This window comes from Microtus ochrogaster, linkage group LG2, assembly GCF_000317375.1.
Source record: "Microtus ochrogaster isolate Prairie Vole_2 linkage group LG2, MicOch1.0, whole genome shotgun sequence".
NCBI classification, from domain to species: domain Eukaryota; kingdom Metazoa; phylum Chordata; class Mammalia; order Rodentia; family Cricetidae; genus Microtus; species Microtus ochrogaster.
Window position 1 is genome coordinate 7110919 of NC_022028.1, and position 22012 is coordinate 7132930.

The following is a 22012-nucleotide window of genomic DNA, read 5'->3' on the forward strand; positions in this document are numbered from 1 at the left end:
TAATTAATATACTTACTATCTATGCATAGAAGAGTGTCAGTATGGTGGCCAGAGGACTAATAGTTGGACTTGGTTTTCACCTGCTTTTGTGTGTGTCCCAGGGATTGAACCCAGGTCAGCAAGCTTAGTGACAAGTGTCTTTGTCTACTGACAGCCCCTTTGCTTCAATTTCTATTCTCCCCACTCATTCATTAATTCATCCCACATTTAGTGAAGAGTTGTCTGTCCCATACACTGCAGCAGATGCTGTGGGAGTCAATACCGAATGGCATCAGCAGTGTTTCTGTCCTTGTGGATCCTATGTGCTAGATGGAAAACCAATCAAAACACGAGAAAACAGATGCCGTGCTAATAAGTGATGCTGGAGAGAATAAAGGATGAGGACTCAGAGAATGAGTCAGTGTCATCAGAGGGTGTTAGAAGACTGAGACCATCAAATGATGTGGACTGATAATGGTTTGATAAAGGTTGGATTGGTCTGGCTTCTATGTGATGTGGATATATAGAGTTCATTGAAGCCAGGAAGGACGTTAGGAAACCAGCCAGGGTACTTGGGCAGGAGCCTAGGTAAAAGATAAAAATGGCTTGCACTAGAGACCAGAGAAGAGGGATTTGTCCAAAGTGGGTGGGCTTTGAAGGCAGTCAGCCGTCTTGGTGGGTATTCTGGATATGAATGAGGGCAGTGCCACCCCATCCTGAGATGGATGCTGGTTTACTGCAAGGACCTAAAGCTGGTTGACCAGCAAGCCTCAGAGATCTGCCTGTCTCTGCTTGCCCAGCTTTGGGATTAAAATCCCATGTTGGGGCAGTGGTGGTGCACGTCTTTAATCCCAGCACTCAGGAAGCAAAGGCAGGTGGATCTCTGTGAGTTCAAGGTCAGCCTGGTCTACAAGAGCTAGTTTAAGGGCAGGCTTCAAAGCAATAAAAAACCCTGTCTCAAAAAACAAACAAACAAACAAACAAAAAACTCCAAAAGTAAAAACAAAACCAAACCCACACTATCACATTCAGCTCTATTTTTTTTTAAACATAGTTTCTCTAATGATTCTTTGGGAATATTACCATATAGACTAATTTTGCTCACCTTCTGATACCCTCATATCCTCCCCTTACCCCTACAACAACCCTCCCCAAAAGAAAAATTTAAAAATATCAAACCAAACCAAAAAAAAAAAAAGCAAGCAGGCAATCAAACAAAAACAAGAACAAAACCAAACAAAAAAAATAAAACAAAAACCCACCTCTTTGTTTATCCTTCTTTCCCGCCTCTCCAACACCTTTGCATTCATCCCGGTGGCACTGGGGGCCTCAGTGTGTGTCATTTACAGCATATACACCCTATTGTCCCCATCAGCTTTACTAGTGAATGCTCATTGCACAGTCCCTGGCCTGGTTCAAGGCCTCTGCTTTCTGGTACACTATCATCACTGATGCTTACTGGAATTCCTCTGGGACATCCCATGGAGATTCTGCTGGTGTTATACCACAGGACCAGTCCATTCATGGGCTCCAGCAGGTCCTCGAGGGGTGGATGTTAGTGCAGGTCCTAGAGGGGTGGATGTTAGTGTAGGCCAACCCAAGTGGGCCTGGGTGATAGCTGAGCTGGTCATTCTTAGTTACTGGGACCACCGCCTCAGGCGAGGGGGCAGAACCAGCTCCCTTATGCCCAGGCCATTATGGTCAGTTATTCCTCATGGTGAGAGGTGGGGCCATCTCTCCTGAGAGCAGGGGTCAGCTCTCCTGTGAGGGTTGCCCTTACTGCATTGTCCAGTGAGAGGCAGGGCCAGCAAAGGGCAGGGCTGGTTCAGCATAGCATTCTAATTTCTTCTCATGGTTCCTAAGGCCTTCTGAGGTGACACAGGCCACAGACATCAACACAGACCTCAGCTGCAGCTGGACCATGGACCCAGACATAACTCTCAGCAGTCACTTGGGCCTGGATGATATTCTGCCTCTGGGTGGAAAGAATGACCACTCAGATCTAGATGGCTCTGGCAGCAGCATGGCCCTTAGACACCAACAGGGCCATTGGGCTTCATGTGGCATTTGGTGACATGGGCCACAGACTTCAACATAAACCCAGATGATATAGGACCACAGACCCAGACGTGGTCCTCAGTGTCATCCCAGGTCTAGATGGCACCATGGCCCCAAGTTTTGGTGAAGGCCCCCCAGATTTGCAAGGCCCCAGCAGCAGTGTGACCCCTGGACACCAACAGCATCTCAGGTGGAGGCTGGGTCCCCTGGAATCAGCATGACCCTCAATGGGTTAGTAGTATATTATCACTGCCTAGGTTCTGACCAAACTTTGGTCCCTTTGCTTGCAAAGCAAGTGATTTACCCACTGAGCCACCTTCCAGTCTTAAGTACAGGTGCTCTTAACGGCTGTTTCCTTCATTTCCCCCCAGTTTTTAAGTAACTCCTATTGTACTTTGTACATCATAAGTAGACGATCAAAATCCTTGAAACCTGTAAAGCACGTGATATTATCAGTGAGCCAGTATTCCTCAATTTTTATATTTGTTCTGAAATTGCAGGTTTGGGAAGAAAACGATTTTCTTTCTAACTTATTTTTTTTTTCTATTGCAAATCAGAATGTTTTTCGCAATGTGCTTCACGCTGGTGGCAATCAAGCATGGATATGAGTAAATGCTGCCTCCATCGAACTGAGCTGGAGGCAAGTCTGTGGGACACTTTCTTGATTAGTGATTGATGTGGGAGTGCTCGGCCCACTGTGGGTGGCATCTTCTGTAGGCGTGCCATTCTGGGCTGTATATGAAAGCTCACTGAGCATGGGCCAGAGTGAGCCAGCAAGCAGCATTTCTCTGTCTCTGTGTAATCAGAGGTTTCTCTCCTGCCTGCCAGTTCCCAAATAACCACTCAGAGCTTAAAATTACTTATAAATGTCTGGGCCGTGGCCCAGGCTTATTACTCGCTAGCCCTTATATTTAAATTAACCCATGGTTTGTGGCTTGTTACCTCCTTTTTTGCATGTCTTGCTTCCTCGGTGGCTGGTTCCCATCTCCCAGGCTCTGCTCTTCTTCTCCTGTAGCGCTGCTTGGATTTTCTGCAGGCTCTATCCTGCCTTGCCATAAGCCAAAGCAGCTCTATTTACCAACCAATGAGAGTAACACATATTCACAGCATATAGAAGGGCCATCCCACAGCATCTCTACCTCCCTCAGTGATAGTCTGTGACCTGGTAGTGTAAGCCAAGTAAACCCTTTCCTCTCCAGGTTTCCTTGGTCTAGAGTGTTTTATTACGAATGGAAGTAGAGCAGACCCAACACCCGATCCCATTGGTGGAATGGCCAGAATCCCAGAAGCTGTCTCCAATATGACAAGGAAAATCTTTAGGGATATGTACAGGGTGGCTGCTGAGGGGCTCCAACATTACAATGGGCTCAGAGGGTAAAGAGTCCCCCATACCATGTCTCTTATATCACAGCGGAAAGGCTGGCCACTATCTCAAATTCTTGCTTCCCATTATAACTGTATAAGGACAAGTGACATATATTAAATCATGGAGGTTGTGCTCCCAACATACTAATCTTGTGATTAAATGTGAATTTCTCCTTTGTTCTTGCATTAAATACTTGGTGAATTAAAATGGACTCTCTTGTTGCCTACTGACTTGAGCTTTAGCTAGCTTAGATATGCCACAAAATGGCCATTTGATCTCATCAACTTAGAAAGTGATACAAAGGCCACTGGGATGGCTCAACGGGTAATCATATTTGCTTCCAAGCCTGAAGATCTGCATCCCACCCTGGGAATATGGTGGAATAGGAAAACAAACTCCCCAAAGAAGCTGTCCTCTGACCTCCACACTCTTGCCAGGGCACAAGCACACCCCCACATTTACCTGAAATAAATAAACTGTAACAGAAAAGAAAACGGTATGAGTGTGACCCCAGTTTCCGGACTGTATTGTTGTGGCTGGAAATCTAGACATGACAACTGCAAACAATGGCTGCTCATTTTAATCACACGCTGGCGTTCTGCTGGAGGCCGCTCCTAACCCAGTCGCCTTCTGCAGCCCGTGCTCCGTGAGACATCCTGCTCATCATTCTCACACAGTCTTGATTGACTCATCAGTATGCCAAGGAAGAGATGCAGCTTTTGTTCTCTGAAAAAGTCTCTTTACACAGATGTCCCTGAGTGAGCAGGCCCAAATACTGAGTTGGAGATGACCCCTGAACAGAATGGGGCAGTTCTTCTGAGGGCTAGTCAAATTATTTGGACACTCTAGTAGTGCAGTAAACATTTTTTTATGCTGTGGGTAATTTTACTGACTGTCTGAAATTTCACTAATTTGTTATATTGTATCAAACAGAAATATATTAAAATTTAAGGAGGGACAAAATTCCATCAATTTTTTATTGAGATCCTTAATAATATGCTTACTTGAAACTTTAATTTTTAAAACTTTACATTTGAGTTTACAGATGTGTGGTTAATTTTTGTCAACTTGATATAAACTTGAGAGAACCTTTATTGAGGGCTTCCCTCCATCAGTTTTGCCTTTGTGCCTGGTTTGTGGGGCACAAGTTTGCATAATGATCGATTGGGGAGGCCCCGGCCAGTATGGGTGATACCACCCTCCGGCAGGTGGTCCTGGATTGTCTAAGAGAGCAAGCAGAGCAAGTCAGGGGAAGTGAGCCAATTAGCAAAGTTTTCCCATGGTCTTTTAGTTCCAGTATCCAAATTCCTGCCTTGAGTTCCTGTCCTGGCTTCTGTCATCATTTTAAAAAAGCAGTCTGAGAAAGAAATATGTCATGATACAGAGTTCACATGGAGGGGAAAGAGAGGGGAGACCAGCCTCTGGGGACAAAAGCAGCAGAGAGAAGAAAGAAGCAGAAAGAAAGAGAAAGAAGGGGGAGAGACAGACAGACAGACAGAAAGAGAGAGATAGGAGGTGGGCAGGGCCCTTTTGAAAGAGAACTCGGTGAGTGTGCACAGGGAGAGCTGTTAGTGGCCACACTTGAGGATGCAGCCTGTCTGAGCCCCAAGGCGAGGCCAGAACAGATGCCTGAATACTAAGGACTTCCCTCAGTGATGGACTACAAACTGAGGTGAAACAATTGACTTCCACAAAGTTGGTTTTAGTCATGGTATTTTATCACAGCAAAACTAGAGCGGTGGACTGAGACAGAATACATTTTCTGGGCTTATGAGATTAAGATAACTGAATAAATCTGAGAAATATACATATGCTTGATATGATGATGCATTCTACATGGCATCTTAGGAAGGAGACAGGTGTGGAGAAGAGGGTGATGGAGATGTTGGCTTAATTCTGTCTATCATTAACTGTGTTACCTGATGTAGCAGTTACACATGTGCACCCTAGATGGGAGGAACTCAGTTTTCCCAATAGAAAACACAGGCTTAGACTCGCTAATTTCAAAGTTTCTCGGAGAAATACTATCATATGAGTTATATATCTTGTCTCATCCAGGATTTTCTCTTAAACAACCAATTAAGGTTTTGTTCTCTCCTACTATTAAAGGGGCCTGATTATATCACAGCAGCATTTGGGAAATAAAATGGGAAACCAAAACAGGTGGTGATTCCTTCTATCTGGGATTAAGCACTGTTACTATATTGACATGTTTGCTTCTAAGCTTCTTGTATGTACATGTATTCTATTCTTGTATCAATGAAACATAACTGTATGCACACCTCACGTAACTTACACCTTTCCTTACAACATTAACTGCTTTGAGGACATTACTTTCAGAAGTTAAATAATGATTCTACCCATAGATATGATAATTTATTTAATTAGTCTTTAGTACTTGGTGCAAGTTAAATAGATCCTACTAGGGACACTTTATGTTATTGCACGTAAATGCTTAGACTACTTGTGATTCTGTGGAGATGTCCCTACAGTGCCATCGCTAGAGAAAGGTTATGAAAATGACTTTAGAAAATTTTAGCGTTCCTACTATGCTATCCTTGTAAAGTGAGTGATGAGTTACTTCCTCCTTCTCTGTTTCTGAATGAGATGGTATTGGTGCCCGATCTCATTGCCTTTTACGCTCTTCTTATTGGTGTGTGCCCAAGGCTATAAAATCCATCCCCAGTCCTACTTTAGTTGAGATTGGTTAGGATATTATCATTAAGCTTAAAATATTTTTAAAAAATTTTTGTTTTAGAATGTATCTCCGAAGAGTGACTCAGAATAGGATAATTTGATTTCAGGCACCTGAGGCTACTCAGTGTCCTATTTTCTAGGATTGCAACTTAATTCCAAGTACATTCTTCATGTCAGGAGTTATGAAAATGTTGGCCTTTTCACATACAAATGATTAAACCTTACTTTCTTTTCTGCTTCTGTGATAGAATGCCTCGACAAAGGCAACTTGGGGGAGAAAGGGCTTAGTTTAACTTATAGGGATGGAGTTTATCACTGCAGGGAAGGCAAGGCACAGAAGCAAAGAGGGAGAGAACAGGAAGTGGGGCTCAAAGCCCGCCCCCAGTGACATACTTCCTTTAGCAAGGCTTTACCTCCTACAGGCTCCATAACCTCCCCCAAAACAGCGCCACCAACCAGAGACCAAGTGTTCAACACAGGAGCCTGTGGGGCTGGGTCAGAGGGTGTGGTGTGGTTGCGGGGTGGATGCATGTTTTGTTCCAAACACAGCAGTGGGCACTCTCTACGCACATGACAACCATTTATGATCTTTAGCTATTGGGTGATTTTATGAATATCAATGAGCTTAGGTTTACTGGTAGAGCTGTTTAAATCTTTTATCTTTGCTGACATCTTTTCTAATAATAATAGAGGTCGGGGACATCAAAACATTAAAATCCCTGACTGTGAGTGCAAGGCTGTTTGGCTCTTTAATTCTGTCGCATTCCACCTTGTGGACCTGGAGATTTCTTCAGGAGTGGCCTTCACATCCACAGGTGTGACATTTTTCTGATTGCAAAGTTGAGACGTATGTATCCCTGTCTTCTAATCATGTCTCTTCATTTACCTCCTGTGATGTCAATATGGGCACTCCTAATTCCGTATTCTTACTGCTCTGTTTTCAGTCTGGCTTTGTAAGATTACAGATATCTATCTTCTAAGGGAGGAGTTGCATTTTATTTCTATCCAGTCTGACAGTGTCTGCTTTAAATTGAAATGTGACAGATCTTTGACATTTAAAGTAATTATCAACTGATTCCATTTATTCCCTCATCTTAGAGTTGATTTTCCGTTTGTTCCATGTGTTCTGTATTCCTCTTCCTTTTCTTCCCTTCCTTGCATTACTTACTAATGTTCTCGAGGTGTGACTTTGAGACCTTAAGCCTGTTTGACCTAGGCACACACTTTAGTGATCACTGACAACTGTGGAGTTATGCTGCCCTCTTCAAAAACTAATTCCAGCACCTCCCGCACAGGTTCCCCCTTGCTTTTTGGCAGAAATTTCTTTTAGACTCACAGTTCAAGGGAACCATTGATCTACCATTAGGGTCATTTCATAGGCATAGAATTAGACACTAATTTTTGGCTATTAAAGTTTTGCCTTCATATTTGAAAGTCATTTCTCTTGCTGTAAGTCGAGATGCAAGTAGGTAATTTAACCCTTTCCTCCGTTTTTGATTTTAAAGATGTTGCCCCCTGGTTTGACTGCCATTGTTGCTGATGCCAGCCATCATTCTTGTAATTGTTGTGTACGTAACGCCTTTTCCTCTTGCAGCTTCTGCTAGTCTCTTTCCATTTAAAATCGTAAGGGCTCATGTTGCACTAGGAAATGCTTACCTGGGGGCTTAGTGGGCTTCAGTCAGTTTGAATGGCATCATGGCCGTCATGTCTTCCGTTGCTTCAAGGCTGTTCTTTCTTGCCTTCAGAACCTCACTTGGACATGTTGGCTTTTTCTTCTGCTTTATAACTGGCCTGGATAGAGTGCTGTTTTGAAGTGGATGAGGGCATGGGACTAACTTTTAATCTATTCCGTAATTTTTCTTCTCATGATGACCCTAGCATGTCAAAAATAAAATAATTTGACATCTTTACCTCCTATATTTTAAGCAGAGTCTTTTAAAAACACAGCACAGTTCTAGCCCTGATGAGGTCCTGTGACACAATTAAAATAGATTTTAATTACTTCTGATTTATGTTTCTTACATATTCTGATATTCATTTAGTTAATAGTTTACCAATTATACTCAGTGTTTATTCTAAACTAGTTTTTTTTAAACAAACAACCAAAACAAAAGCCTTATTTTGGGTTTTGCATTCATGCCCATTTCTCAGGCTCCCCTTTCTTCAGTCTCTGTTTTGATAAACATTTCTTTGCATTATACACGATGACTCTCTCTTCGTTTGCTGATTCCAGATGCTCCACAGTTCAAGTTAAGAGGAATAGTCTCTACATTCAAAGATTAAAATTCTCTTCTCCTGCTGTTCCTCAGATTCAGCTAGACTGGTGGGTCAGCAAACCCCAGAAAGACCCCTGTCTCCATCTCCCCAACTCCTTAGTTTATTTTTTTAAGGCATGGAAATATTATATGGACTTGTAAAACAAAGTTAAATTTAAAGAAAAAAGCAACTTCTAAGATCCAGAAATGAAAACAAAAAACAAAAAAACAAAAAACAAATGAACCACACTTGGCATCTGCTTGGTAAGAGAGAGGAATGGTTTCCATTGACAATGATGTGTAATAATCTATATATCCTTCATGAGCCACATCCTAAAGATAAAAAGAGCTAGAAATTAATCCCAGCACTTGGGAGGCAGAGGCAAGCGGATCTCTGTGAATTCGAGACCAGCCTGGTCTACAGAGCTAATTCCAGGACAGGCTCCAAAGCCACAGAGAAACCCTGTCTCGAAAAAGCAAAAAAAAAAAAAAAAAGAGCTAGAAAGAAAATCCTTCCTGATAACACCCATCCTTTCATCCCGAGGCTGCTGACTGGGCACACCAGCATGAGATACAGCTGATGACTAACTGTGTTGTTGCTTAGGCTTGATGATACTTGGTGTGGAAGGAAGGGAACGTAGATATATGACAAACGAATTTCGGCATTAGCATCCGGGATTGAACTTGGAATTAAAAGTCTAAGCTCATATGTCATCTTCAAAATATATTTAGATATTTCCTAGTTCTTCCCAGTGGAAAGGCTTATAAAGAATATCCACTGCGGTACAAAGAGCATCTTGAAGGCTGTTGATTGTGATCTTAAAATATTTTGGAGTACTGAGTAAATGGAACCAGGACTCCTTGGAGAAATGCCTGGCTTCCTTATCTGGGGCAGGAAATGAACAAGATAGGGCTGGAACATCTTGTCATACCAGAAGGCGAGGTACTCTCTCAGAGACTGCTGGCATCTGTCAGAAGGACTCAGAAGCTAACCACATTAGACTCCCAACAGACCCAGTTGAGCTGTGTGCACACCAGTAAGCTCGGACTGCGATGGATTAGAAGTCATGGAAAATGTCTAATCCATGAGTTTATATGCAGCTAAAAACTATGCATGATCATTGGAGTACCATCGGGAAGCAGATGGTGAGATACATGAAAAGAAATACCATCAAGAGTACACAAGCAGATCTTAGCATTGGGATTGGAGACCGCTAATGTTACAAAGAGAGCCAGCCAGCAGCATGCACCTGCTCCCTGCAGTGTACAGCAAGGTTCACTAAGGAAGCTCCCCCAATCCTGAGTTTCTTACAGCTCTGGGTCCAGCTCACAGAGCCCATAGTAAATGGAGAAACTCACCACGTGGCAAGTGTATAGTTCATCAATAAAATCCAAATGGAAGAAATTATAAGGAACAAATCACAGTTTCACCACCTATGCAATAAACCCCAAGGAAGAAGGAACCCAGCGGGATGGTGGAAAACCGCAGACGGTGCGGACAAGAGGTATGAGAGTCACAATCATTTGGATCTTGGTTTAAATAAGCAAAGAGTTACAGAGGGGGGGAAGGAAAAGAAACAGCAGCAGGAAGGGACCATGAGGAGGATGTGGGGGAGGATGAGAAGGAGGGGAAGGAGAGAGGAAGAGCAAAGGAAAGCGTGAGCAAGAGGAGGAGGGAAGGGGAGATGGAGAAAGAGTGTTGGAAGCAGAACTGACTGCTGTTGCTCCACTCAGGACGACCACTGGGGACACTAAGGACTTTTGCCTGCTTTGTTTTTTTTCTTTGAGTGGCTGATGATAGACACTGTGATTGCAAAAAAGGGCCATGTAGAGACATGGGCTACTGGACTCTCTACAGCTGAAATGACATCGGACCTCTGCTCTAAGACAGTTGGAGTGTGGAAGTGGGCGTGGCCAGAAGCTAGGCTCTGAGACCAATGTTTACTTAAGAATCGCCTTCCGGACCTGTGAAAGAACAGATAATGTCTGAGTCTGTGCTGTGGGACTCAAGGGTCTGCCTCGCAGCAATTCCTCAAGTGATGCTGATACTATGGGTACCAGTCAGAGCAGTGGGTGCAAGACTAGCCCCGAGTTAATTATCCCTGTTCCTGGGCAGTGAGAATATGCAGCGTTGCTATTGTGTCCTTTCTGCTTCTAAATAGGTTTGAAACTCTAATACAGAGAAATTTAGGAATCCAAAAGGACACAGAAAAGGAGCTCAACATGTTATAAAGCACAGTGTTAATGAGAACGTCTGTGTTCAGCAACAAAACAGATGTAGCAGCTGCTTCTAAGGCTACCCCTGGACTGAAGGTGCATAGTTCTTCCTGCCCCATGGCAATGAGTAAGTCAGTTCAGCTGTCTCTCCCAAGACCAAACCAGAAAAGTATGCTTTCTAAGATGCCTGTGTCACGCTGTGTATTGCTTCTCCCTACGGTCATGGGTAAAGCAGTGGCTTGGTTGAATTCCAGAAGGTTCTGGCAGCTTCCACTGGAAAGAGCACTCCTGAACAGAGCTGTGCCCTGGCTCAGCTGGGCTAGCTTGGAAGACGTCCATGTTTGCATGTGTGCACGCTCATCTCCCTGAAGAAGCTCCCTGGGATGGCTAGTGCAGGAGGTATCTCTACTGTGCAGGGCTCTTCTGCTTACCTATTAGCATCTATACATGTGGTTATCTTCTCATATTTTGGATATTTGTTGAGGTATCTCTCAAAGGTCAGGCATTCACTTAGACCCTGGAAATAACACGCCACAGAAATTCAAAACTGTACAAATCAGAATTTTCTTTATAAACAACTCTTAGACATTTACCTGCAGGCTGCTACTGCTTCGAAATATTGTAATTTTATTTTAAAATTGTGTGTGTGTGTGTGTGAGAGAGAGAGAGACAGAGACAGAGACAGAGAGTACTTATCCATGTATGGACACCGGAAGCCTGATGTTTGATCTCTTGTGTCCTCTTCTATGACCCCACCTACGTTTTTTTATTTAATATTTATTTATTTATTATGTATACAATATTCTTTCTATGTGTATGCGTGCAGGCCAGAAGAGGGCACCAGACCTCATTACAGATGATTGTGAGCCACCATGTGGTTGCCAGGAATTGAACTCAGGACCTTTGGAAGAACAGGCAATGCTCTTAACCACTGAGCCATCTCTCCAGTCTCCCCCACCTTTGAGGCAGGATCTCTCCCTGAACCCGGAGCTTGCCATTTGCACTAGACTGGCATCTGCAGGGCTCTGGGATCCACCCATTATTTCTTCACAGCCCCTGGGTTCCAGATGCACACTATGGCCCCAGCTTATGTGGGTGCTGGGGATCTGACCTCAGGTCTTCACACTAGTGCTGTGAACTCTTGACCCCCTGAGTCGTCTCCTCAGCTCCACAGCTGTGCAAACTTAAAAGTAATCTCTGCGGTATTTCATGGGATATGAAAGAATACACCTCTATTCAGCCTCTTGCATGGATGCCGAAGGGTCACAACCCTTCTTGTTTGGAATATACTTCAAATATAGTTGTACTTATATATCTGAGACTCCTTTGACCTTCTTAGCCATTCTGCCCAGTACTCTCTCTCAGTCGCTACTCTTTGCTGTGAGGAGACACCACGAACGAGGCAACTCTTACAAAAGCAAGCATTTAATTGGGGACTTGCTTACAGTTTCAGAGGTTCAGTCCGTTGTAATTAATTATGGGAAACGTGGTAGCGTGGATGGCGCTGGAGCGGTAGGTGAGAGCTGCAGTCTGGTCTGCGGGCTGAGAGAGAAGTGAGAGGAAAAAAGAGAGACGGACAGACAAAGGCATAGAGAGTGAGACCCACAGTGACACACACCCTTCAGCACGGCCACATTTTCCAGCCCTTTCAAACAGTGCCACTCCCTGGTGACCAAGCATCCAAACAGATGAGCATATGGGGGGGGGGCATTCTTATTCCAGCCATATCCCTTGGCTGACCATACAGACACTAAGAGCCCCTCAAGCTCTGGCTTCCCTGTTTAACTTCACACTTAACTTTCCATGAGACCGAACCCAAATGTCTTACTTTTTCTTTGTATTATGGGCATTTCTAGCCGCTGTCAGCTCACCTCGCTCCCCAGCCTGGCAAGGCCTTACCAATGTGGCAGAGAAGAAGGCTGGTCCTAGTCCTTGGTGTCTATTTCCCTCCTGCCCTGGCATCTAACACTCAACATCCATTGCTCTCCCTCCAATGTTCTCACTGAGTGTTTCTTGGACCACTTCTCCATCACCACAACCGCTTTGTGTAACCACCTCTATATCATATTTTAAGCCCCTAGACGATATGGAAACTAGATTTATTTTTTTATCTTTAAGAACATCTGGTACAGAATATTGTACTGACTCATCCTCAGAAAGTGTTATTTGAGTTCTCTGAATATATGATTACATATATTTCCCACAGTGCCTAAAGAACATGTAAACACACACACACACACACACACACACACACACACACACTTCCTCAGTCTCAATATCCACTTGCAGAAGAGTTACCTTTAGTATGGAAAATGTCCGATTAAATCCTGGCATTCAAAGGTGGACCAAGCACAAAGCGTCAACCCTGAGTCTAAAATGCCATCTCCCTCTTTCTCATCTGTGGGTAAAATCAGAACATTTTATCCAATAATGTACAGAGAAGGCACCCATCTGTTTTTATCCCCAATCCTCTGCTGGCTACTGGAAATGCAGCTTCTTGCTCTTTGGGATAAATCCAGTAGGGTGCTGGTGTGTTCTCTTGAGACCTGCGCGACCAATGCGGTTTAAAGCAGTCTTCTATTGTTCCTTCTTACTCTCACTGGGGAAACAAAAGGCTATTTCCACTTGATTGATGTGGTCATTACACGTGTAGCATCCTCTGTGGTGGACACTCCACAAGGCTCAGGACAGCCACAGCCCTGCCCTTCAGGGATTTAGGACAAAGAGAAAACAAGGAGAAGTGTCCCTTCAAAGTCTCAAGCAAAGCTGAGCCCGGAGGCTGTGATAATGACCCACATGAATGAATTTACCCATTAGACCCTGCCATCTGTCCCCGAGTGTGACAGCCACTGCAAGTCCTTTCCACTGACTGACTGACTGCCTTTGGTCTGAATGACCTTGGAGACAGCCTGGAATGCCGAGCTCAGAAGGGTGCTTTTGAGTCCCTGGTCTGCACTTAATGTTCTCCAAATAGAATTTGCACAAACCTCTAATTTTTCCCTCTGCCCAGAAGCCTACCTCAGTGACTGACAGCCCGCTCTTACTTCCTGCACTAATGGATTTCTATTCAGTCCATGCCTGGCATACAGTCGGGTGTCCAGAACATGTGTGGTTACTGTGAGTGGCACAGAGCAATTAGCAGAGCCCAGGCAAGCTGCAAAATGCCTCAACTTCCTGCTTATCATCCCAGGCAGAAAACTGTCAAGCCTTCACCTAGGGAGGCTCCTCTGCCCAGCTGCTCCCACCCTCCCCTCCCAAAGCGGAACCTCTGCTGTCAGATTTTTTTTTTCTCCACTGCTTTTTTGCAGACATAAGCTGGAACAACAGCCATGACTCAGTTCCTCACGAACGCTGCCTGAATTGATTTAGTCTGAGTTCAGATTTAGCATCTAATCATGTTCAATTTGCTCTACTGCACTGCCTACAGATAAAAGGCTTGTGTGTGTGCAGGGGGGGTGGTGGCAGCTTCGGCTTGTGTCGGTCTCTGTGATGATGTCATTGGCATGAGAGAGCCGGGCCCTTCTTTACTCCGCTGTGCTGTCTCAGACTCTGCGTGCAGCAGGAGCAGGCTCTAGGTGCCTGAGCCTCCAACCAGTACTGCACCCCACTCCCTGGGAGCAGGGCACCACCAGGACCTGGCCACAGCAGTATCCATCCAGAGGCGTTCCTTCACTCCCATCTCTGAGGCTGCCTAACTCTGCACTGAGAATTCCGGAGGGGGGAATGCCAGCCCCTAGCATGGACTGTGATGTTTCCACTCTGGTCGCCTGTGTGGTGGATGTCGAGGTCTTTACCAATCAGGAGGTTAAGGTATGCAGCCGAAGTGTTCCTTTTCATTGTTGCTGTTCCTGGACCCTCCTCTAGTGTAGGGGAATTATGACCTGGTTAACCATTTGCAGCTTTATTGTTGTATCGTGAAGACAAGGGAAAGTGCATGGTGATGCTAGCTAGAATAAGTTAGAAGAGACCAGCATGTTAAATTTGAATAGGATTGGCTATTCCATGTCGGTTTATTCTCATCTTCTGTATTAAGTGATCTGTGGCCACCTCTTTCCCTAGAGACATGTTTTCCTATTCTCTTTACAGCATTTCCATCAAAGCTGGGTAATTTGTAGGTCCTGGGTATTGAGAGGGGTTTTAAATCACTGATTAATGGAAGAAAGTGCATACAATCACCATTACATTGAGGATGTCTTTACAATGGGTACCCGTTCATGGCATGTCACTTAAATGCGCTGGGATGTGGTCCTCGGACTGAACAAAAGCGGTCCCGTCACAGCGCCAGTCTGCTGTGCGTAGGAATCTGAAGTCAGAGAGCGGAGCTTAAAGTTGCTTCTGTCAGGTGCAGAAGCCACGAGTTCTTTCTCTCACACAGCTGTCTGTGCAGAAAGTTCGGGCAGAACTGCATCTCTCCATCCTAAGGGTTAGAGGCACGCTCACGCGAGCCTTTGCCATGCGGCAGCTGGGTCTGCCATGGGCAACTGTCCTCCACTCGCAATGATTCTCTTGGGGATTTTTTTTTTCAATTTGGTTTTCTATGATGGAAAAGATTCCACATAAAATGAGAATCTTTCATTCTCACGTTCTGCAAAAGACCAAGCCAAGCTTCTTATTTCTGAACAGACAGGTAAGAGAGAGGCAGGGGGGAGAGAGGAGGGAGACAGTAAGCTTGTGGTGAAACAGGAAGAAAGGGAGGATTATGCTGTAGGTATGGACCATCAATGTTCTAAGCCTTACTTAGTGAAGCCCTGAATTCTGCAATGCTGAATGCAGGTGGCATGGGAGAGCCTCACCGGTGGAGAGTAATATGTTCCCAATCCACATATGCCTGTACCACTCAAGCCCGCAGGTCTGCACACATTCTTGAAGTGGATTCAGCCTTCTGGTCTGTTCTTCAAGTCTGAAACACGCACCTCTGTGTTTGACAATTCTTATTCTGGTGTAAGTTTAACTCTCTACAGCTTGTCATGGGCAGGGTGGAAGAATTCGAATAGGAAGATCTGGGCTTGCTTGTCAGTGTCTCCTGAAGGGAAATGTGTGTGAGAGTTCTTTCACTCTTACATAGCGTAAGCACTCTAAGAGGGACAACTGTCACTTAAACCCCTCCAGCTTAAGGTTAGAGCTGGCTTAAAATGCACGGTGGCTCACTAGCTAAAGTCACCCTAGCACTGGTGGATCAGCATGGAGAGTAAAGTCCACAGCCCCTCTGTCCTCACCAGCTCTTTGTCTGTACTGTCTCAGAAATCTTACCAGCTACTCCAACTCTTTGAAGCTCAAGAAACAATAGTGAGAGAGATATTTATTGGAGACCTATAGTAAACCAGGTACTGTGCCTTATAAGAGGGATTTAAAACATACACATACAGACACGCTTGCACATGTGAGCACACACATGCACATGCAAGCACACAAACACATGCGAGCACACATACATACATACATATGCACACAGACACACACAGACTGCATTTCTTTATGATAAGGACATAAAATAGCTCCGCGTTTCCTGCAGACAGAGATTGTTCTGTGGAGTTAAAGAGACACCAAGTTCTTAGGGCTTGCTGAAGTATAGGGGTTGTGGTGGCTTCAAGGAGGGACTAGCAGGATTGTAGCACCTGAGTGACTCAATCTGTCTGACGGCAGCATATTGTCTGTGATATCAGAGGGGAGAGGGAGATATGAATGGATGATCATGAAGCACCCGAGCTTTCTTAGGAAATATGGAGTTTGGAGAGATGGACCGCATGCTCTTTTCTTAGGAAATATGGAGTTTGGAGAGATGGACCGCATGCTCTTTCCACCAACATCTCTGAGCCATGGTGCTTTTCTTTGTTGCGGAGATGCTACTGGTTCCCAGGTCTCAGTTTTCTCATCTGTAATGTGGGGACAGATCAGAGGAGTAAAGAGATGTACAAATGTGCAAACATTGACTTCAGTACTCGACTAGTAGTCAGTGGTTGGCTAATGTCAGTTCTCTCTAGTGTCATGGCCATCATTTACAACGTTCTCTGGACAGGGAAGTCTAATAAGCTAGCCAAAGATATCCAGCTCCCACCACCACCACCACCACCATCCCATCTAGAAAACATGGGTTGCCATTTCAGATATGTGGTCATTTAATTGGCTGCAGGGACGTCCTTATCAAGGCAAGATCTGTATTACCTTGTAAAACACGATAGTAAAAACAGGGAAATCAATGAGACATATGGAAATTCATCATATCACTTTTTATGACTTATTAGATATTGTCTTAAGAGATTAAAAAATAAAATTCCACTGGGCGATGGTGGCACAAGCCTTTAATCCCAGCACTCGGGAGGCAGAGGCAGGCGGATCTCTGTGAGTTCAAGACCAGCCTGGTCTACAGAGCTAGTTTCAGGACAGGCTCCAAAGCCACAGAGAAACCCTGTCTCAAAAAACCAAAAAAAAAAAAAAAAATAAAAAAAATAAAAAAATAAAAAATAAAATTCCAGGTATCAAAATGTGTCCAACTTTAATATTCATAGTTAGGTTCAATAATAGACAGATATAGAGTCAGGAATTCTACTCTTCAAAGCCTTTCATGCTTGACGCCAATGGGACTGGAGAGATGGCTCAGCAGCTAGAGTGTACCACTCCTAAGTATAGCAGTTCCCAGCAACCACATTGGATTGGATGTTGCCCACATCACAACCTCCTGTAACTAACTGCAGCTCCAAGAAATCTGATCTTTTCTGCACACTTAGGACACCTGTATTCATATGAATATGCACATACACACACACACATGTACGTACATGCACGCACCTCCCCCCCACACACAAATATCAATATGGCCTAGAGAGATGGTTTAGTCCAATTCCCAATATGCGCATGGAAGCTTACAAATGTCTGCAATCCCAATCCCAGGGAATCCAGCATCCTCCTTTGTCCTCTGTGGGCACAAGGTACGCACATAGTGCATAGAAATACATGCAGGCAGAGCACTCATGCTCATAAAATAAAAAAAAAATCATAATTAAAAAATCTCAAAAATGTATTTGTTGTCGATGATGAGGGAGGGTTGCATCTCAATTGCTTGACCCCAGGTCCCCCTGTCTCTGTGCAATCCCTAAAGAATACTGCCACATCGCGGAGACGCATCCAATGGGTACGTGTTACAAGTAGGGTGGTTTATGTGTGGGAAATATAGTCTGTGCACATGTTCTTTCTTATGGTGGCTTGGAAAGCCATTGCCACCTGGGTTTTATCCCAGAGAATCTTTAGCCAAGGGATTGATTCAGACATCAATTCCCTAAAGGTTTTTAAGCTGCTAGAGAGATAATATAGGAGAAAATCAGGCCTATGGTGGTGAGCCTCATCACTGCTGGTCTTGTGATCTTAGCTGTTTATTTAGTAGCATGAGAACATGAATAAAGATCTAGAAGTGATGACTAGAAAAAACTGTGATGATGATTGGTATACATGTACGCGTGGGGGTGTTGATTTCCTTGAATATTCTCATATTTCTGAAATTAGTCATCCCACGTCACCAGGATCCAAAACTATAAAAGTAATGAAAGGTTAATAATGAAATCTGCCGTTCCTTGTCTTCTGGTACTTGGGCTGTATTGAACATTGTTATCTCCTGAAGGGTTTTAAAACATATTGACGATACCCAGGCCCTGTGCCCAGAACTTCTAATGTGTCTGGTATGAATGGAGCCTGGGCACAGAGCATCATATTAAGCCAGTATCTTGTCTCTTCAAGTCACAAACTGGTATATCAAGGTCAGTCAAAAGTTTCCTCTGCTTAAATGCTTTGATCTATATCCTCCAAGCTCAGGCTTAATCTATGCAAGTTTGATCTTCAAGCTGTCAGAAATGCCAAGATTTGACCAAAACTGTTCGGTCAGTTAGCCGCATCTGCAGTTTCTCTGCCTCCTCTGAGCTGACGGTAAAGCTACTCTAGAAACACCACTGGAAGTTGTGGGTGGCCAGCATTTTCAAAGCTTCGCTGGCTCCGGGTAGTGTTCTGCTCTTCCAGGAGGCATCCAGACCTGGGGCTTCCCCTTCTTGTCAGTGGTGGCTCCCCTCACCATTAAAGAGGGGAGGGGTGCTTTCTCTATAGGCTAGAAAGTTTCTGATCCCTCTATAGACAACTGCCCCTGCCTCTGTGGACATCTGTATTGAAGTCAGAAAACTCACAAAGCTCCCATTTAGGACCCAGAGCAGACAAGAAAGACGGCAAGTGTCAGGAGGAAGTACAGAAGTTTCAAGGAATGTTAAGGCTTAGAACATTTGGTCGCTCATTTAAGAACTTCTGTAGAGACTCTGTTATCTCCCAGGAAGAGCTCTCAGCTCTAAGAGACAGGCAACACAGTCCCTGTGTTCAGAGAGTGCGCATTCTCACGTGGGAGGCAGACGGTAAATTAGCACCCTGAGGGATGAACGGCACTGGGTAAAACAGCTGCCGTTGAATACGTGGTCAGTGGAAACCTCTTCAGTTTTAACTGTCATTAAAAGAAGTTGTTCAGAAAGATCTTAGACGCGTACAGATCTCAGACAAAAAACATTCCAGGTAGAAGGAACAGAGATTAAGGAGGGGGGCAGAGGGAGAGGGAGAGGGAGGGGGAGGGGGAGGGGGAGAGGGAGAGAGAAAATCCCATCTCATGTGTTGTTGGAGCCTGCTCACATTTAAACTCTTGCCCTTTTTCATTCATCAGGAACCCACCAAAGTGTGTATGTGTACAGGTCTGAATATGTTTGTGGACTACATGTGTGCAGGAGCCCACTGATGTCAGAAGAGGCATTATATCCCCTTGCCCTGGAGTTACATATAGTTGTAAGCCACTTCTTTGGTGTAGGGAATTGAAGCCAGGTCCTCTAGAACAGGGCGTGTTCTTAACCACTGCCTCAGTAATAATTCCTTATATGTGCTTAAAATCTGGAAAGCCAAGGCATTTTCCTTTCTTGTTCTGTTTTTATTTGGGACCAACAAGTATGGATTGTGCATATTTATGTGCTGTTGTGATACATACTTTTACTGTATGATGCTTGATTCAGGTTCTCTGGCCTAGCCATCCTGTTCCATAGTAATCCTTTCTTCATGGGAAATGTCCAGAATTTAGTCTACTAGATATTTCAAGGCTGCGATACTCTGTGGACAAGAGGACACATACCCCTCTTCTCTAACTGTCATGGGACATGTTGTTGGCCCTCTGTCCATGCTCCCCACCAGCCCCAGGTAGCTAGCTACTTTTCCTCCAAGAGCCCCTCCCTGAGTGTTCCTGAGATAACCTACCTGTTTTAGATTCCATGAAAATCCAAGCTCATTTGTGTGACCGTGGTTCTCTGTGTAACCTAGCCTATTTAACAGAATGTTCCCTAAGCACGCCTGTACTGTCACCAACAATTACAGTTTAAGGTCACTCCTGAGTCTTCTCTTCCCAGTATCTCCCCATCCCATGCGACCTTGGACACATCTCTTACCCATGCTCCGTAATTGTGCTGACAGAAACTGTTTTGTGCAGTCTGTTTCTTTTCCTATCAGAGAACAGGTGAGTGACTCACAGACTGTTTCCTTCTGTGGAGTGGGTGAGGAAGAGGCCAGCACTCGGCAGCCTCTCAGCACAATGCAGCCTCTTCAGTGTTGGAACCACTGGGGATTTCAATTGACTCACATTGTTTGGCAAGAGCACTGGAAGGATGAAGAGGGTGACTCAGATGAGCATGTGGGTGCAGGGTATCAGAAGCTGCTTTGACAAGGAACTGGCAGGTGTCTGTTCGAGCTGGTGGGGCTTCACGTCCACGTCCGGAGTTTTCACTAGGTGAGGCTCTGGGTGTGACCATTACCTTATGGTTCTGCAAACCACTGAGGCTCTTGGAGGGTCATCAAAACCCATGCACCTACATGGAAACGCATCCCAGACTGTATTGTGAGCAGCTTAATGGTTAGAAATGGGAAACTCTAGTCTAGAGTTATTCATGGTAGCTCTCCGGTACCCAAAGTGTGTAACTGAGCAAAAGTGGCATTCGCTATTCAGTGACTGCATTTTTTCAAATGGCATTTTGTTACTTATATTAGACCAACTTTAGTTTATGCAAGCTAGAAGTGGTGTGTGTTTGTGTGTGTGTGTGTGTGTGTGTGTGTGTGTTTGTGAGGGTGTCATGCATATAGCAGATTCTAAACCACTACCAAAACAGGATTTTGCTATGGACTGAATAACATGATCTAGCACTGATACCATTTTGAAAATAATTTAAAATTTATGAATAAACAAAATTTCAATACCAAGTTTTCCTTCTGTCCCAAACAAATTGACAAACAATGGGGGAAGACAGTCTTATGCAAATGACAGATACTCCCTGAGAGGGGGACCGGAGGTCTCTCAGTCACCTGCCACATCAGAGACAGACAAAGCACAGTGTTATAAACTAATGGCACCGGTAGAATGAGAAGTCAGCTATGAGCTTCCTTATCTGTTTCAAGACCTTTTTCGCTGTTAGGAATTGAGACACTCACTGCAGTTGCTGTCTAAACCTGAGGTGTCAGCTTTACCAGCAGAACAAAACAGTGTCTTCACTAATAGCCTTCTTTCAGAAGAGCAGATTTGAATGAAGAACTCAGAGGGTGTCCTTGATGCCTCCTTAATGCTTCTGTTCAAGTACACATTCTGCTAAATAGTAACGGTCTGTTTAACATCTTCTAGTGAGCCTTGGAATTGATGTCTTAGGAAGAAAATGACCCCAGAGTGTATATTCTTAGTTGATGTACCTGTGTCAAAACTTCATAATATCTTTACCACATATTACTATTCTATACCGAATAGCCCAGCATCCCAAGGGGTTATGACAATTCTAGGCGTGGCATCTGTTTTAGATTTTGTTTAAAGTATATTTTTGTGTTTTAAGAATCTTGTTATACATTGTTTTTCCTTTTAGCTATTCTTCTCTCATGATGCATCCTTACCACAGCCCCGCCACTCCTCCTAGCCCCCTTCCACCTCTCCTCTCCCCCAGATCCACTGTTCCTCCATCTCCCTTCAGAAAAGAGCAGCCCTCCCAGGGATATCAACCAAATACTGCATAAAAAGATACAACGAGACTAGGCACAGACCCTCGTATCTTGGTCGGACAAGGCAACCCAGTAGGAGGAAAGGGGTCTCAAGAGCAGGGGAAAGAGTCAGAGACAGCATAGGGTTAGGAGAAGTTTGCTGGGGTCCACTGTCAGCTTGATGCAAGGGCCTATAGCATTCCACCCAGGTGTTTTCCATGGACTTGGTGAGGGATGAACCATGAAGAATTGTAAAGCAGAAGGGACAGAAGCAGTTTGTATTTTTCTAGTATTTTATTTAAGGTTAGTGCTTTCCAGATTATTTAGAATTCAGTTTTTTTCCTAAGAAATCCACCCAGTAAAACATATCTTAAACCCTCAAGGGAAAAGGCTTGGGATGGGATTTTGTTTGTAATATAAAATAAGA

The 22012-nt window shown here is 44.3% G+C and overlaps 1 protein-coding gene across 2 annotated transcripts in view; it reads left to right on the top strand.

Annotated features, from left to right (window-relative positions):
* Rcan2 (regulator of calcineurin 2) overlaps positions 1–22012 on the top strand; it is a 233312-nt gene that overhangs the window by 130063 nt on the left and 81237 nt on the right. The window contains exon 1 of one of the 2 annotated variants that reach the window (XM_005359807.3): positions 14080–14382. The exons of the other annotated variant lie outside the window; for it this stretch is intronic. Within the exon in view, the coding sequence (XP_005359864.1) occupies positions 14296–14382 (87 nt within the window). The 5' untranslated portion in view covers positions 14080–14295. Of the gene's footprint in view, positions 1–14079; positions 14383–22012 lie in introns of those variants that run through there. 2 annotated transcript variants of the gene reach the window in all.